The sequence below is a fragment of the Spea bombifrons genome, chromosome 4, assembly GCF_027358695.1.
Source record: "Spea bombifrons isolate aSpeBom1 chromosome 4, aSpeBom1.2.pri, whole genome shotgun sequence".
NCBI lineage: Eukaryota > Metazoa > Chordata > Amphibia > Anura > Pelobatidae > Spea > Spea bombifrons.
The window spans coordinates 92,611,346-92,629,546 of record NC_071090.1 but is presented as its reverse complement, the minus strand read 5'-3'; the positions used below and the strand labels follow the sequence as shown (position 1 = coordinate 92,629,546).

The following is an 18,201-nucleotide window of genomic DNA, read 5'->3' as shown; positions in this document are numbered from 1 at the left end:
CCGCCCAGGTTCCTGCTTCGCCTGCGCGGGAAAAAGTTTCCTCACACAGTGCGTGGGCACCACAGCAGTAAGCTACGGGCCCATGTTAGGCAGCCGTCGGGCCGCATAGACATCTGCACGGTCCCCGACCAGTGAAATCTGCAAGAGAGGTAAGGTGGTGCAGGGGAATTAATGAGTGAGTGAGTGTTTAGGGGCAAAAAGGGGACAGGCAGGCTGAAGAGGGGGGCCGTGTTGGCACAGGCAGGCCACTCTGGCTTAGTGTATAGTGACAGGGGTTATGCTGCACTACCGTCAATGTCTGGCTCAGTATATAGAGATTCATGAGTCACATGACCCAATACTCACAGTCACGTGATCAAAGAGGCAGAAGGAGGTTGACTTTCCTGCTTGTTCAGTGACAATTATTCTGTCTGGTTGTCGGTGTATGGAGCCAGATGTCCAGTGGCAGCCATCTTCACTGCAGGACAGCACTAGTCCCTCTGTATTCTTCAGGTAAGCAGCACCTTTAATGCCATATCTATACACACACACATATAATAATGACATACACTATTAAACTCCACAGTTTGTCAATAGCATTAATTATCAAGCATAAATCTGTGGTGTCTTTGCATGTTGTGTGCACACGACTGCCGTTTTTTTCTAGTATTTGCATTCACTGATTTAAGGGGTTAAATCTAGAGCCACAGGGAGACCCCTATCTGTTTGCTATAAGCAGCTCTGCATAGAACATTTGTCAACTGATCCCTTTTAAGGTTTAATATAAAGGAAGATCTTCCATAAACCAGTTCAGATGTTAAAACAGCAAGTCCATAAAGAGGTCCTCAAACCTGGGTATGAAAAGCAGCAGTCCGTTGGTGCGGATGGCATATACAATGGCATCACAGGTGCATCGCGGGTCAGAATCTGGGTCTTTGTCTTTAAAGAACATGCACTGGAAGAGTTCGGTTGATTGTTTCTGGCAATTCTGGGCTGCCTGTTATGAAAAGTTTGGAGAAAAAAAAATATTGAGCTATTGTGTCATCTATGTAGCCTTTCACCAGTGCTTGAGCTTTTTATTCAAGTAGCTAAGCGTCTCTTTTTTTGTTACAAAGATTACTATAGGAGAAGCACCGTCATCACATTTACAATGATCCATGTAGACCAAGGTCACATTTGACATGACACAATCCATCTTTGCCGCCCACTACTCACCCGATTGCGAGCATTGATGTGACCACACAGCTCCTCAAGGTCTCGGTTGCCAAATAAGTTATCATTTGGCCCTTTGTTGATGGAAGCCAGAAGCAGTCTGTGCACCACGATATCAGCATACCGACGGATTGGGGATGTGAAATGTGTGTACTTGTCCAGAGCCAAACCTGTGTATAAACAGAAGTATATAACAACAAGCCAACACAGAAAGCCCACACAACACCTCCAAAAACAAAACATCTGTGACACGGGACTCGAGGACATGTAAATAGCTAAAGCCCAAGACACAGACAGTAGAGGGGTGTTGGAAAGTATGGGGTGGGAATTCTAATGTACTGGCCAACGGAGTTAGCTTGCTTTAGCTGGTAATGGTCAATTCTTTGCCTACCTATGGGCTTCCAATAATACAGCTATCCCCAGAGTTACCGTGATGCAGCATTCATGCTCTTCTGAGGAACTCACCATAATGATAGAACTCTTCCTCTGTGTACGAGCCTGTGGAGAAGTACTGGGCGTTGGACATGGCTTGGGTCGCCATTGATCGCAGCAAACGATTAACAATTGGGTCAGAAGGGTTATTTGCTTTGTCCAGAGAATCAGCCAAAGCCTTGTTTGATCTGTATAGAGGACAGACAGTGGTGTCATCTGACCTGTACAAACTTACTTGGTCTTAAAGGCCGGGCACAGCCAACAAGTAAATGTTTGTAGTGGATAACAATATTTGTTGACAGCTTTGCAGGAGTTAACCTACTACCAAAATACATTTGGTAACACAGATGTTCTAAAATCTCACCTTGTATCAATGGAAAACCCTTGTGCTTGCGCACACTCCTTCAGCTCCTGAAAGAACTCTTGGCGCGGAGGTGGATGCAGACGTAGAAGCGCCTGCTGAGGGTAGCTTTCACAGATTTTTTTGGCCACCCAGTGATTGGCCAGGATCATGCACTCTGCAATTGTTTCATGCACCTGAAGGGGTTGTTTGGGGACCAGGTCATCGATGCTGTGCTCCTCCCCAAGCTGGACCCGTACCTCCACTCCTTCTAACTCCAGCGCTCCACTCAAGTCTCTCTGCGATCTGACAGCTCGTGCCACCTCTGTCAGTTTGCCAACTGCCCACAACAGCTGTTCCAGTCTACTGGGGTCCTCCGAGAGTGGCTGAAGCTCAGGGTCAGTATTTAAGGGCTCAAGGTCTCCATCCAGCAGCTGCTGAGCCACTTCATAACTGAGCTTATAGGATGAGCGGATGATGGTTCTGCCGTACCACACTTTCCGGATATCCAAGGTTCTCCCATCCAGCTCCCACATTACACTCACTGCGTATCTAAAAGTGTGGGTAAAGAGAGAGTCAACCCTTTCACAAATTGGCAGGTTTCAATGTAGTCTCGGTGAGAATGGATAATCAATTGAGATGCAAACACATACCATCAGTAAACCTGGGCAGTTGCTTACTTAAAGAAAACTGGATTTAGGATTACCTGTCAACGCCTCCAAGAAGAGAGCAGAGATCAGCACTCAAGATGGGGGGCAGCATGTCATAGCGTCTATCGGCCAGGTAGTAAGTGGTGGCTCTGGGTGGGAAGAGAAGATCATATTTCTGTAGGTTCATAACTTATGTGCAACTCCGTCAAAAGGAGCAGATGACTAAAATGGAACTGGTTTAACAGACGGAAGCGCCATCAAAAGAAACTGCAAAAATGCAATCTCTAGTGAAGCTGTAGAATAGACACAACTACCCCTTTAGTGAATAAACCCTGGGGTGAACATGTAAAAAAAATTATATAAACACTATTGAGACTTGTTAGTGTCTGCACAAGAATAACGTGTGATTCTTAGCTATCCGGGATCAAGTCTTGGAAGATGAAAATACTTTACTTTCTTGCATTAGGTGAATGCACTTTAAAAAAAATATAAATCTTAAAGACAGCATATGAAAACATACCCAAAGAGTTTAAAGCTAAGACTGGAACTGCTAAAAAGCCCCAACAGTTCATAAAGTAAAAACCAGCGCTTATTAACGAGCAATGCAGAGGAACAGATCGGAAATTATATAATAATAAAAAGATTTCAAGTGTAAGACAGTCGACAGAAGTGCTGCAAATGGTTACATCAACAGTTGTATTCATTTTGTTGCAGCCTAGTATTGCTGCTGTAGATCCCCTGGTAGCAGTCAGCAACAATATAAATCACAAACTGTTACTGTAAGGAATCAGAAAAACATCAAACTGAATACTCAAAACAGACATCTTACAGCTGGGAACAGGTAATACCGTATTTGCTCGATTATAAGACGACCCTGATTATAAGACGACCCCCCAAAATCTGAATATTAATTTATGAAAAAAAGAAAAAGCCTGAATATAAGACGACCCTATAGGAAAAAAGTTTTACCAGTAAATGTTAATTCATGTAAATTATGTGAACTATTGTTTGTTAATAAAAGCTATGATTGAGAAAATTTTTTTTTGTTTATTTCCTTTTTTTCAACCTGCCCCCCAGTTATGCACATCTTCCCCCAGGCTTGCCACTCTGCCCCAGAAATGCCTTATACCCTCTAAATGCCACTGTGCCCCATGATATGCCTTTTGACCCCCCTATGTGCCACTCTGCCTCCAGAATTGCCTTATACCCCTATATGCCACTCTGGCATTTAGGGGGTTAAAAGGCATATGGGGCAGAGTGGCATATAGGGAGGTATAAGGCATTTCAGGAGGCAGAGTGGCGCATAGAAGATTAAAAGGCATTTCTGGAGGCAGAGTGGCATTAAGGGGGTTAAAAGGCATTTCACAGAGCACTCTGCCTCCAGAACTGGCTTATGCCCCCCCCCCCATTTAACACTCCCTCCCTCCTCCAAACTTAGCGGTGCTTAGTCCAGGCAGCGTGTAGAGCTCCAACGCTTGAGCGGAAGTTGTCTACGTGAATCGCGTAGAGCTCTACACGCTGCCCGGACTAAGCACCGGGGACTCAGAAGCACCGGTAAATTGGGGGGGAGGCATAACACAGGAGGAAGATCCAGGTCCCCTGCAGCGCTGCGGAGGATCTGGATCTTAGTCTCATAATCAGACCTATTTGAGGTCTGATTAGAAGACGAGGGGTATTTTTCAGAGCATTTGCTCTGGAAAAAACCTCGTCTTATAATCGGGCAAGTACTGTACTTTGCTTCTTTATGTATGTGTTGACTTTCTGGTAATTATTCTCAATTGTCACAATTGCAGGCTATATATACGACCATTCAAAATAGAAAAATAAATGAGCAATCCGTGAAAATGACCTATGAATCCTGAAAAGCTCCAGCAGATTAAGATATCTTTAACAATTACATTGTGTGGAATTCCCTAATTTAATTATGTTACGTACGAAGAAGCACACCAGTGCAAACATCAGTTACCTGGCCCGGGCTTCCATGTCCGTGTAAGAATTGGGCCGTACAAAGTGCGTGACATCAGCAATGTGCACACCAAGCTCCAAGCACCCGGAGGGTAGAGCCCGTATGGACAGAGCGTCATCCACATCCTCACAGCCCACCGGGTCGATACTGAGAACCAAATGAGTCTTGCGCAGGTCCAGGCGCCCATCTTCATCCTTTTCAACTGTCCACGGGCAGTCAGGAGTATTAGTGGGCATCTCTGCAAGCTAGAGGACAAAATAAATAAAAAGTGACCGCTGATGCCCCGTTTTGAAACACAGTCAGAACGATTATCTCGCTATGTGTTGGAAAGTAACCCTTGGCCACGTAGCGGTGGGAAGGACACGTTCTATTTTAATCAGATACAGGACACACAGATTCAGTCATTAAGGGAAACCATTTAATGAGAAAAACAGACCTGAGCTTCAGAAAAAGGGTTAACGCTAATGCTGTTCTCAACCAGTATAGCTGCAATTTCAGCCTCTATGTCTCCAATGCGTCCAAGGACCCTCACAAAGTGTCCGTTGGGGTAGAGAGACGTGGATTCCCAGGAGTCGATCCTCACCACCACCCTATAATCCTGAAAAGCGGAGAAATCACATGAGAACAAAGACTCCACGATCTATGCACACTAATGCTCTTCCTTTACAAAATGTTACCTGCTTGCTTTTATCTTGCTTCATTTGATCTTTTTGGTGAAAAGTGTTTGGCGATTAGGGCCGGTGTGAGCAGGGAAAATAGATTATTGCGTGGAAGTCTGCTGTCTGTCGTTCAGTACGTAACAGCTCCTAAGCGACTCAGTGGATCCGATACATTACACAGCACTTAACTCTTTTCTTTTTTGAAAATACTGCAGATGGAGTTTTATTGTAATCAATGAATAAAGAATGTGTTGCCTAACGCCATGTGAAGCAGTTTCTACATGATAAAGATTTTCCCTCATGTGATAGAATTGAAGATTGACTTAACTTTCTCTTTAAAAGGGCCACTTTCCCATGATGAAACGCAAAAGCGGCAAGCATCATACCACATATTAACCATATCACGCACAAGACCCTCTCGTGAAACGGATTGTACAGTAAATCCCGGGCGTCAGATGCTGTGTATATCGCAGGTGTAATATGTGACATTGCAGTGAGTTAAGCTAAATCACATAGAACCTCCGGCACTGCACAATTTTCTGTTATTTACCGTGTGACAAAAGGCTGGCAAATTATTGACTTGGTCATTGAAATTGCCCTTTGAATATGGATTGTATGCTATTCTTTCATGTTGAAGGCATGCTTATTAAAGATGTCACTACATTAATGGTAGAGAACTATGACACGGCACGACACGACACAAAAGCAACCAGTAGTTCAAGCCAAAATAGCAAAAACCCACAGCTACTTACAAAAAAAATCTTAGTGCATTTAACATTTAATTGCAGATTTATCGGGGAACTCTGTAGGTGATCTATGGTTTTATAATGCAGAATTGGTTTTAGAACCTTAAATAAGTACAGTATACTGAGCTCCACTGCCTCTGTAACGAGCTTCCAAAGCAGTTTTGCATCTTAACCCCTTTGTGACATAAGGGTTTACCCCCCCTCTATTTATTGCCACTTTAGTTTATATGCTATACCTTTTTTTAAAGGACAGCTAGGGCTCATATCAAATATTACTTTTTACACTTTTTTGACCGGAGATCCCTTTGAGGACTTTAAAGACCCAAGGGATCTTTCTTAGAACGGAATGGTACCCAATATGATATCACTTTCTCCCTCTTTATACTTTGATACCTATTGCTAGTATTCACATAATAATTAGCAAGCAAGACGCCATTGCCCTGCATTACTGATCACAGTCTGGAAAGACCCTTATATGTTAGACTGACAGAGAATGCCTGAATGGAAGCTTGGGCATTTTCCAGTAATATGATGCAATTATGCGATCTCCCATGTAACAGCGGAGAAACCATAGGATGCACTATTACGTTGTCAGGCACAAAGGGCTAGGACGTAATAGTATGTCCTAAAGAGGTTAAGTCATCAGAATATTATTGACTCATGTACCTGCAAGACGCTGGCTTGCTGTGTGCTGATACGGATTTTAGGTATTCTGTAGTCCCAAGGAGTTACCAGGATTTTTTGAACATTTTTGCTTTGCTTCTGAGTCTCCTCATAGGTAGGAAAAGTCACCACATAATCCCTCCAGTTACGCTGTAGCACTCCCACTACACGACCTTAGGACAAGAAGACAGACAACACTTGGATGAGACATACAGACGTCAGAAGCCGCTATTTAAAACTAGCTCCACTACCCTTTATCTGGCTCTGTTGCCATATACTCAGTTTTTCTAAAGCCCTTCCCTCACCTGTTGGCATAACCTCACTCTGGGAATCTCCTGCTCTGTCATCCCCTTCATTCTCACACAGTGCACCAATTCTTCCCTTCCACTCAGATTTTGGAAGAAGCTCCACTGCCACCACATCCCCATGGACTGCTCGGTTCCGAGACTTGGTGCCATGGATGAGGACATCACTCTGCAGGTCTGTGGAGAACATAAAGCAAGACGTTGGGCGATATATGTGGCTGTTATCCTAACAATCAGAGCAAATAATACGTTACCATTAACCAGCAATGGTGCAGAGGGAGTTCAATTAAAAAAAACAAAAATGGCTACAATTTCCTTACAGGTATTTTAGAGCAATCATAACAGACTTATCAAATTCTGTGTATCCAGAGGCGTTTTTAATATCTAAATCCAGGCTGAAAGGGCTCGCAAGAAGTTGTAGGCAGAACAAAAGGGAACAGACACTTATTTATGAGCTTTTGTTTCTTCTTGGCACCTGTGGAATGAGGCCATTTCCAACGTTTTGAGGAGGAGGATTTGAAGCTAAAAAGCTCGTTTCCATCCCTTTCTCACCTGTGCTTTTGCAGCCGAAGCCCTGAAGTCGCACAAATGCTTCCAGCTGAGAGCGGTGCTTGTTCACACTGAGGACACCCTGCAAGGAAAACACGCCGGTAAGAAGACTGGTGCGGCTCTCCCGTCTTATCAGGAACATCGTGTAATTAGCACATCTACCCGCTTGAATCTTCCAGATTTGATCCCAGCTTCCAGCACTTCCACGGGGAGATGCTCTGGATACTCCTTGCCATTTTTTTCCCGGCCCTCCACCTCTCGTTCACACCGAGACTGTCGAAGAGACTCGTACAGCTCCAGCGCACTTTTCAAATCCGGCCAGAACGTTTCCAGGTAATTCTGCACAGGACACAGAACAACTACTTGTGTTAAAGAGGAACAGCCACTTTTATAACTTTACATCGGTTGTGAAGCTCAAAACGTACTTTCATACGTTTTTATTCTACCAGCCTTAGATGTAGATCCACTGCAACTGAGCCCATGCAAGATCAGAACATTTATTTTTGGTGCTATAGTATTTGTTAAGTCTTTTAGATATTTATTTTATACCTTTGAGAAGTCAATCTTTCATCTGACACAAGGCAGAGTTTATTGGCATGGACCTTATTTGGTTAAAATCATGAAACGAAACTAAAACTATAAAGGAGAAAGGTTAAAATTGATTTCTATTACAAACAGTCCTGTTTACTACTTCATTGTGAATATGGCCCAGTGTAGTATTCCGTGCATAGAACGTGTCGCTGCTAAACGCATCATGCCGTCTCATCACTTGACTTCCAACCAGCTTTGGTAAGTTCTTCCTAGATCGCATTACTTCTTTTAGGGGGAATATTGCAGATTTACCACCAAAGACAAGCTATAAAATGGATTATTGAGGAAACATTGGAGAAGACAGCTTCTCTGCTATTTCCAATTGAATCCTAGACCATCTCTGGCAGTAGTCCCATCTGGTAAAATACAAAGGAACCGATGCATCAGAGACACAAACTTTATTTACGTTTACAAGTTAAAGGGGACCTGACCTCCCCAAAACACGCAGACTGCTTACAGTCTGCAAACGGAGCTACACATCACGCGTAGAGAACAGGCAAGCAAAGGTATTAACTCACATATGTGAAATGTTGACATCGTGGTGCTAAGCTTGTGTTCACAGAAACCACTGGGGAGCTGGGGGGCTGCTGACCCTATGCAGCAAATAACTAACATGCGATCTCTACAATGTGCTTTCGCTAAACTAGGAGCCAACATCAAATCCCTAACTTCGCCAACCCCAGTGAGCTCATCCTGCAAGGGATATACGAGACCTGCGTACTGAATAGTAATAAGTGACTTTCACATTATCTATACATCAGGCAGGGCCAGCTAGGCCCTTTATGTAGGAGATGTTTAATGGGGGTCGGCCGGTTATAATGCATTTCAAAGTTGTATGAAATTCCCTGTAAACTCCAATATTAGTGAATATATATCCCTCTATGACAATCTCTCATTCAAAAGCAATGCACACTGACCTTAAATGAGATCACATATACCCCTGCAGTCTCATTACTGTACGTCTTGACAACCTCCTCATCCTCAGTCACCATCACAACAGGGACCATGCCGTGGCAGTGCTGGTGGTACCACACGCAGGAGTTATAAACACACCTGCAGATATACAAAGTATATAAATCACACATAAAGAACATCTAAAATCACCATACCGGTAACAATAACATATATAGTCTGGTATATGCTGTAATTCTATTTTAATGTTGTTATTCTGGGATTAGCCCAGCAAGTCCCAACAACTCTTCCACAGGCAGCCAAAGCACACAGGGAGACTGCATAGGCCATTTTTGTCAGGACATGCATATGATTCACATAGTCTTGATACATACATACATATACATATATATACACACATATCATATACCTTGTCTGCCAGGCCTCTGCGGATTCCCCTTCCTCCCGGGGAAGGTAGGCATGAAGCTGGAATTCATTTGGGAAGAGAATGCAGTCATGGCGGGGATCACGGATCATGGAACGCAGCCTGTTATACTGCCTGAAAAGCAAACAGACAGCCACATTTCATCCTGTGCAAAGCCCTATGCCATAAAAACATAGTAATTTAGGTTTAAAAACTTTCTACATATCCTTCCTGCTTTTGATCCAAAAGAAGGCAATAAAAAAAACTTAAAGTTTACACTTTCATCTCTTCATCACAATGACATTTCTCTATTCACCTTCTTATTTTACTGACATAATAATAAGAGCTACAAGATCTCAAACACAGTCTTTCTCAAACTAGGTTTTAATACAAAGTTACTAGTAAATATTAATTCATATGTTAACAATTTTTTCATATTTAATAAAAACTACAAGTACAAAGCCTCTTGTTTATATTTTCTTTATTTGCCAAACTGCCCCCCAGTTATGCACATCTGCCCCCCAGCTTGCCACTCTGCCCCCAGATATGCCTTATACCTCCTATATGCCAGTGATATGCAACTGAGCCCCCTGATATACCTTTTACCCCCAGATATGTCTTATGCCCCCCTGATATGCCCAATATTGATATGCCTTATACCCCTATATGCCACTGTGCCCCCTGATATGCCTTATACCTTCCAATACACCACTCCGCCCCCCCCATAAATGCTCTACACCACCCTGAAATTCATTATACTCCCTGATTCACCACTCTGCCTCCCCCAGATATGCCACTCTGCCTCCCTGAAATTCATTATACCCCTCCCATACACCTCTATAACTCACTCATAAACCACTCTGCCTCTCTCCCCGACTCCCTGGTGTCTTGTGAACCCCCATTGCCGACAGGCACTTCCGCTGGGGTTTCTATGAAGCTCCAGTGAAGGTGAGTAGCAGAGGTTGTCTGTGCGCATCGCACAGACACCCACTAGCTGACAGAGAGGATGATCCTCTGCAGGAGAACTGGATTCTCCTCTCTGTCAGCCGGTGGGGGTCTACACGATGTGCACAGACAGCCTCCGTTACTCCCCTTCACTTCCGCTGGGGCTTCTACGGTGGACCTACGAAGGAAGTCATATGATGCTGGCGCTGCATGGTAGAAGCCCCAGCGGAAGTGGAGGGGAGAGGCGGAGGTTATCCGTGTCCATCGCACGGACACAAACCGGCTGACAGTGAGGGGAATCCGGGTCCCCTGCAGCGCTGCGGGGGATCTGGATTCAAGTGTTATAATCCGATCTCTGTTTGAGGTCAGATTATAGAAGGAGAGGAGTTTTTCAGAGCATTTGCTCTGGGGGCAAAAAAAAAAAAAAACTTTTAGAAATCGATAAAAATCGATTGGACTAATTGATATTATCATCGATAATAGTAGTTGCAGCCCTATTTTAAACAAAGTAATATGTCTTATTAAAGGAACATTTTAATATCCCTGACTACCGTACCAAGCAATGCATAAACTAGAAGTATAGTAATATGCATTTTTTTTTTAACAGTTTTAAAAACTAGTGGTCCAATGACTCTTGGAGCCATCAATCAGTGGCAGGAAAGTGCTCAACATTTGTAGGGCTGACTGGCAGTAAGTAAACCCTGTGGGTTGAAGACATCTCCTCCGCAGAAAGTAGTTGTGGTGAAGCGAATGGATATGGATGTATTCTGCAGACCCCCCCATACATATTTAACCGTGACACCACATCACTTTAAAGAGACTTCTCAGCTATCATATGCATTAAAGTGCATATGGCGGGTATGTACATGCTCCACACACCAGTAAGAAGCCATGGAAATTGATAAGGATCCCAAATAGTTGGATGAATTGCCTTAAATCACTTTACTTGACCTTTACTGGGAGGCTGCCCCATGAACACACTACTTTTGCAACACTTAGCCTTACATCCTCCAATATAATGAGACGAAATTAACCAGAAAAGCACACAAGGAGCAGGCAATACATGTGCCAGGACTCTTATCACACCTGACATTGAAAACTATTTCAAGATTCAACAACTCAAAACGCGACACCAAAGTCAGTAAAACGGCAGCTCAATAATCATTAAACACTTAAGGCTTCTCGGAGCGCGGCTCTCAGACTGCGTGCTATCCATTAAACTTCATAATAAGGGAGAGAAATGGGGCTCAGCGATGCCATCTCCGAACAGAAATCATTCCGCAAATCAAATTTGCTGCAGAGATAAAGTGCAGATTTATCATTCCTACGGCCACTTTGGATAAAGCCCTGTCAGGGGAGTACATCACGGAAGTTAAGCGGGTTTGTAGGTCCCTGGCTGTACACAGGCTGATTTCGAAACGTGCGCGACTTACAACGCATTACTAGAGGAAGGGTGAAAGAGGCACTTAAAAGACTGCATTAAATGGATGAACAGGACATGAAAGCAGTCACATTATATGACAAATAAAGTACCGAGACCCAAGGGACCCAGACAAACCCGACAAATAAGCGGAGACAGCTGTAGACGGACAGTACATTAAATGTGCCAAGGGCTGCTGTTATAATCCGTGGAGTAACGTTAGATCAGAGTGGTCTGTTCCAGTTCAATATATAGTATCTATTTGAGTATTGACTTATCGCACTCTAAATGATTGGAAGGAGCAATCCGTAAAGTAACTATATGGTCCAGGATGAAGGTAACCAAAAAGTGATTAGAACTAAATTCCCAGCTCACCACAAAGCACTAAGTTCCATAAGGTACACAACTCAGCCCTTGTGAAACAGAAGATTACATATTGCTTCTGATTGATTACCTAAAACACCCTAACGTTTAAACTATATAGCTCATAAACTATTGCACCTACTGAAAAACAAACATGCTACAGGCAGCTAATTAATGAATTTAATGATGCTAAAATCTGAAGTGTCAGCATTCTTTAAGGCTCCATACATAACCTGGGACAATACCTGCTCTCACAGTGAGACCTTACAGAGCCCGACACGCTACCAACTCCCTTTTGGACCACGTTATGCTTCGCGGTAACGCTTTGTTCTCTCCGGACGACCTGAAAGACTACCTGCGTCCTCTCTGAAACTGCACAGATTGGCACGCCGTTTGCAGAAAGATGATGCCTCTCAGTTCTGGAAACTCAAGAACCTCTTGATAATCCTGCAGGATCTGGCAGTCTGGAACCAGATAGTGCGTCAGCTCCTCAGACAACAGCTTCCCATCTACAACAGAAAAGCACACGGCATGAAGTACTGAAAAGTAAAGTCCTGGATTTCTCAGCAATCACCAACATCAGAGGAATAGCAGAAGGTAATTTAAATACACAGATAAATAATATAAAGTGTATAGTTTCTTAAATACTTATAACGCTGAGTCCAGAGGGGGTGGACCAATTTTCGGAGTTTTGCTGTAGTTACACTAAAAAGTAGCGAAAGTGCTATAGTTAAGATATTCAAGAAACCACGCAACCTATGATGATTTGAAAAAATACACACAAAAAAAACCTGAATGAAGTCCATGAGCCAGTTTAGTAAATATACACATAGTGAGTTGACACGTGCTTTTTTATTTTATTTTTTATATTTATTAATTTATGTATTAATATTTATTATTTTAAATCCTTTTCAGCACTTTCCAAACAGCAGCAGCTCCTTGTGTTACAGCCCAAGACTTCGCAGGGAAAGCTCATCCCGAACGGCAAAGACTGGACACCGGAGTTACTGCAAACCGAACCACAATCAGAAATACTTATACACAAAAATGACCCATGTGAAAATATATGCAAATCGGCAATTCACGGGCTCACAAAAAGTTTGTGTGGTTTGTTTGTCACATACTGGAAAAGTCTTGATTGCATTTTTGTTTTATTGCTCCACTGCATTATTTGGAAGTCTGGATTGTTGAGACACATGACAACTGTGCAGCAATTATAATATATATTTATTACACACACACACACACACACACACACACAGTACCACTCAAAAGTTTGGGGTCACTTAGAAATTTAAATTTTTTTCAGAAAAGCTAATTTGTCCAATAAAGTCCATGAAATGGATCAGAAATCCAGCGCAGACGCTGAGAATGTTATAAATTACTATTGTTGCTGATTTTTAAGGGAATATCTCCATAGGCATTTATCACTCCTGTGTTCCAATGGCACGTTGTATTCCCTAATCCGAGTTTAAGTTTAATTCCAATTGATCGTTAGAAACCCTTTGGAATTATGTTACAGCTAGAAATGTCCTCGTTTTCCACGAAAACAGCAAATTGACCCCAAACATTTTAAAGACAGTGATTTATATATATATATAGATATATCTATATATATATACATACATACATATACATACACACGCCGCTCTGTAGGACATACCTATACACTGCGCTTGTCACTCTGCTCATAAACGTAAAGATAGAGAGTTACATTGTGTAGACCTCCAGCATCACCATGGAAACAGGTAAGGAGCTCACAATCATCCCTTAACATTACAGAATGCTATGAATAAACTATACAGATTTGCCAACTGTCACGATTTGTTCATGTCAGTCCTGAAAGGCTGGACCAACTCACAATTTCCAATAATGAAAGCTTCCACATCATATTATTTTGTAGGTCCCGTATCACAACACCTATATGGCAGGAGCAGACAGACGTCATGTGACCCCGATCTGGGTGCCAGGTTGTGAGCCATTAATATTAGAAATGTGACAGATGCCGATGGAATTGTCAGAAAAAGTACATATCACGAGTTTCCAATAATTTATTAATCCTCAGTACATGGTGTAATAAATTAATTCCCACATAACGGTCACCCAGAGCACGGCACTGTATATGTGTACACAAGCGGCAGTCCAAGCAATAGCCAAACCCAGTGTACAGCCCAGGCACACTTGTGTGGCTGATGACACCCTTGGCACGGATACAGCAATATATTTTATATATATATATATATATATATATATATATATATATACGGCGCGGTACGGGACACCCCGCACAGTAAAGCACTCCCACAGCCTGTGTGTTCAGCCTGGCACCTCCCTACGTACTGACCCCTGACACAAGTCGTACAGAGCGGGCTCCCGCAGCTCACGTCTTCCCGTAGGTAATGCTCCCGCACCGCTCGCACAGTCCGGCACCGCTGGACCTTCAGGTGCAGGATTCTCTCGGTTTTCAACATGGCTGCGGCCTACACCAGGCCCGAACCACGGTATCTCCCGTATCAACCTACGGGGTTAAGGAGTATCTCACAAAGCTGTAGAGAGAGAGCGGCAAAGAACGGAAGGCACGCCCACTGATAATTCGACACGCCCAATAACATGGTAGTGCCACGCCCAGCTACGGAGTACTGCGATACGCTCGCAAACAGTGGGACACGCCCACAACGTAATCAATGTGGCTTTCTGTTCTAGCGCGCGCTCTGTTTATACTGAGCTAGGAAATAGGTGGTCACATGACCCAGAAAATGCTGTATAAGATGTTTTCTGCCATCATGCTTTTAGAATCTTCCATATAGGAAGTGACGTTAATTAGCTGTAAAGTAACACGGAATTATTCATTCTTGATTTCAAAATACTGTTGTTAACATTTTATATTGACTAAGTGTCCCATTTAAGCCCTGCCATCTATCACTGCCTGTAAATAAAATTTTATACTAAACAATGTATGGATGCCTATATCCCCCCAGGACAGTCTGTTGCGTTTTGTTGCTTGTTTTGAAGCGGATTCAGTGCTCGTGAGACTGATACGCTCCATGAGGCTCTACAGATCAAAAAGGGACTTTCCTGGTACATGTCCGCTCCATGATGTCACCTCCGTGATGTCACTATGTGTTATGCAGAGCAATCCCAGGGTACCATCCACTGCTGAGGTGAACTTGCATGATCAGTCGCTTCTAGGAACTTCCCAGAATAGGGTACCTGGAGCTCACTCTCCTCTGGGAGGTGGCTTTGTGAGAGATGAGGCTAACCCCAGGCTACCTTTTAGTGGGAGAGCAGTGGGCACCTCTGGCCAGAGAAAAGACCCAGAGAGTTGGGGAAGAAGGGCTTCACCCGGAGACATCCAGTCAAACCTGGAGGGTTCCTGGAAACTAACATTATGCATAACTAAATCAGGAAGGTTACATTGAGTCTCCCATATTACCTTTGCATTATACAGGGCCAGTTTAGCCCCTCTTGGATGAGAAGCTCTTTGGGATTTGGCATTGGTAAGGCATATTGATATCAGGTAGTAGAATGTTCAACCCTACAAACTCCCTCTTGGGAAGTCTAGTGAAGACTCCACTTCCTTAACCAATTATTTTGAGAGTTGGCCATTATGACCAAGATGGGTGCCTGGCGAGTTTACTCTTGGGTGACCACATCAACCAAGCTTTTCAGGAGACAACGTTTTCACACAGTGCCAATAAGCATAAAGCGTTGCCCTGCAGTGTTTGAGTTGCATACCAGTAATTATCTTTCATAAGTTTAGACATTCTCCATAGTGCAGGGTCCTGGAAAACGTTGAAGTGGTCACCATATTTCACACCCTTTATAGGTGGGTGACATTGCTATGTCCAGCTCTACTTAAAGGGACACTCTAATGTCCCATATATCCCCATCAAAGAAGAATGCATATTAACTGCTTAAACCTTTATGATGTTCCATGCCATCATGAAGACACACTAGAAAACCTACCATGATGGCATGGGACGCCATGATTAATTTCCCCTCGCATCATTCACCCTTCCTGCGCCAGAAGTCTCACACAATCACATGGCTGCATGAAACTTTCTTTATGAATGGGAGCCTTGTGTGCGCCTGATCAGCAGCCCCAGGAAAATAATTAAATATTATAAACATAATGTCATACCTTATCAACAGATTTGTGGATGGTAAATCGTCACACCAAAGCAGCAAAAAGAAATAATCTGCCTGTGTGATTTATGGCTTAATACAGATAAGCATAATGCCAATCAAAAAATAGAATGTGCTTATTTAACTAAGCGGCACGTGCATGGGATCGTCGGCTTCGCGAGTTGTGTGCATCGCCCATTATATTCTAAATATCCTCACTAGATGGCGTGAAAGTGTTATACATTACATGCATCTGTTACGAGCCTATAACGTAGAAACACGCCTGACTCCTATACATTGACATTATGTGCGTACATTTTACGTTATATTTATAGAGCGCCCGCGGATTCTGTAGTGCTATTGCAATAGGGAGAGTTAGAATTAACAATAAATGAATCCTGATAATATGTAACATTGACAATAAGATTTCCGACGTAATGGTACAGTTTATCGTTTATTTTTGTATGAAGGTATTAAAAAATATAATTTTTTGCTTTGCTGCCCTTTCTTTTTAGTTATTTTATTGGCGTGTTTACAATATAAAAGCTGTTTGAATGTATGGAATAGTGCCGTGGGATGATTCGATTTTACTGATCTTATATAGTGATTTTAGCTGTCACATGGGGACTATAATGTAGTTGTAATCTGTTATATGAGCTCTTTATAGAGGGGCTTCCCCATGCCCACTAAATAAAAGCCCTGCCCAAGGCACAAAGTAACATATGGACAGGATATGGTGCCCACGGTGAAAGTTTGGGATGGCGATTTGCTGCATTCTGCCCACACATTAAATGTATACAGTAAAGTTGTCTGTCTAAATTAATAAGATAGAGATCATTGTTGATCCAAGTACCCTAAAAGACCTACTGTCCCCGACCTGGGAATCTTATAAACCAAAGGATTCTAGGACTCTTAAAATATTACGTTTTAATATTAAGATTCTGTTGCAGAATCTCGCTAGTGGTTGCAAAAAAAGTTATTTTACCGATAACCCTTATGTAAACCATTTCTTGTCAAGTAGTAAAAGTAGATCACCTGTATTCATGCAGGAATTATTGTGATTTACCCGTACGCCTCTACTGGAATGCTTAAGATATGATTAAGTCAGAGTAGGCAATGTAGGAGTCAGTTCCAGACTGTGTGTCCCTGGGAATCTCTGGCTAGTGCATGAACCCCGGTCAGGTACGGCACTGCCGTCTCACACCGATAATTAGGCCGTTTCATTTAGCTCTGTGGGTTCGTTTGTCCTCACCGTGCACCGATATAGCAGGAGCTGATTCTACATGTGCTTTCTGACTAAATAAAAGCTTGACCGCATTACACTTAAATGTACCGATACAAGAAAAAAAATCACATAGCCCCCGATTAACTGTAAAGAGGAGAGAGTACAGGAAACAAAGCCCTGAAATAAGTAGTATCGTAAAACAATACTTTTAATTCATAAAGCTAAAAAAAAACTATTTATATATATGAAAAGTTACAAAACACAAATAATGTGCATGTGGATAAATGCACAGAGAATAAGTCAAGGAGGAATTGACATTCATTGACGTTTGAAACTCAAAGGATCAAAAGCACATTAAATACTCCCAGACACTGCAATAGCAAAAAATATATATCTAGTATGTATAAGACTGAACTATATATATATATATATACCGTATATATATATATATATATATATATATATATATATATATAAATTCTATAGATGACCCGACAAGCTCAGATGTAAACCATGTAATCTATTACCACCAAAGGCGATCTAAAAAGAGCAAGGGGGTCAGAGCCTGCATTTTGTTCTGTTGAAAACTATGGCTTTACCTCTCCTGAGCTTTTACATAGATTTGATGGACAATCGTAGACTGCTGTAGTAGTTAGCTGCAGAAAACTTACAGATTCACCAAATGAAGGGAAATTCTACAAAATTATCAGATATAC

The 18,201-nt window shown here is 42.5% G+C and overlaps 1 protein-coding gene across 2 annotated transcripts in view; it reads right to left on the bottom strand.

The window, feature by feature from the left end:
• Nucleotides 1–18,201, bottom strand: part of DIS3L (DIS3 like exosome 3'-5' exoribonuclease) — a 114,224-nt gene that overhangs the window by 3,477 nt on the left and 92,546 nt on the right. Inside the window, exons 1-16 of one of the 2 annotated variants that reach the window (XM_053462329.1) lie at nt 14,480–14,706; nt 12,491–12,644; nt 9,414–9,542; nt 9,010–9,145; nt 7,664–7,840; nt 7,505–7,583; nt 6,953–7,129; nt 6,651–6,820; nt 5,016–5,177; nt 4,580–4,824; nt 2,670–2,762; nt 1,988–2,515; nt 1,657–1,811; nt 1,195–1,361; nt 831–976; nt 346–517 (exon numbers count right to left, since the gene is read on the bottom strand). In XM_053462329.1, coding sequence (XP_053318304.1) covers nt 346–517; nt 831–976; nt 1,195–1,361; nt 1,657–1,811; nt 1,988–2,515; nt 2,670–2,762; nt 4,580–4,824; nt 5,016–5,177; nt 6,651–6,820; nt 6,953–7,129; nt 7,505–7,583; nt 7,664–7,840; nt 9,010–9,145; nt 9,414–9,542; nt 12,491–12,644; nt 14,480–14,606 — 2,817 coding nt within the window. In that variant the 5' untranslated portion in view covers nt 14,607–14,706. Of the gene's footprint in view, nt 1–345; nt 518–830; nt 977–1,194; nt 1,362–1,656; nt 1,812–1,987; nt 2,516–2,669; nt 2,763–4,579; nt 4,825–5,015; nt 5,178–6,650; nt 6,821–6,952; nt 7,130–7,504; nt 7,584–7,663; nt 7,841–9,009; nt 9,146–9,413; nt 9,543–12,490; nt 12,645–14,479; nt 14,707–18,201 lie in introns of those variants that run through there. The other variant, XM_053462330.1, reaches the window with a different exon arrangement.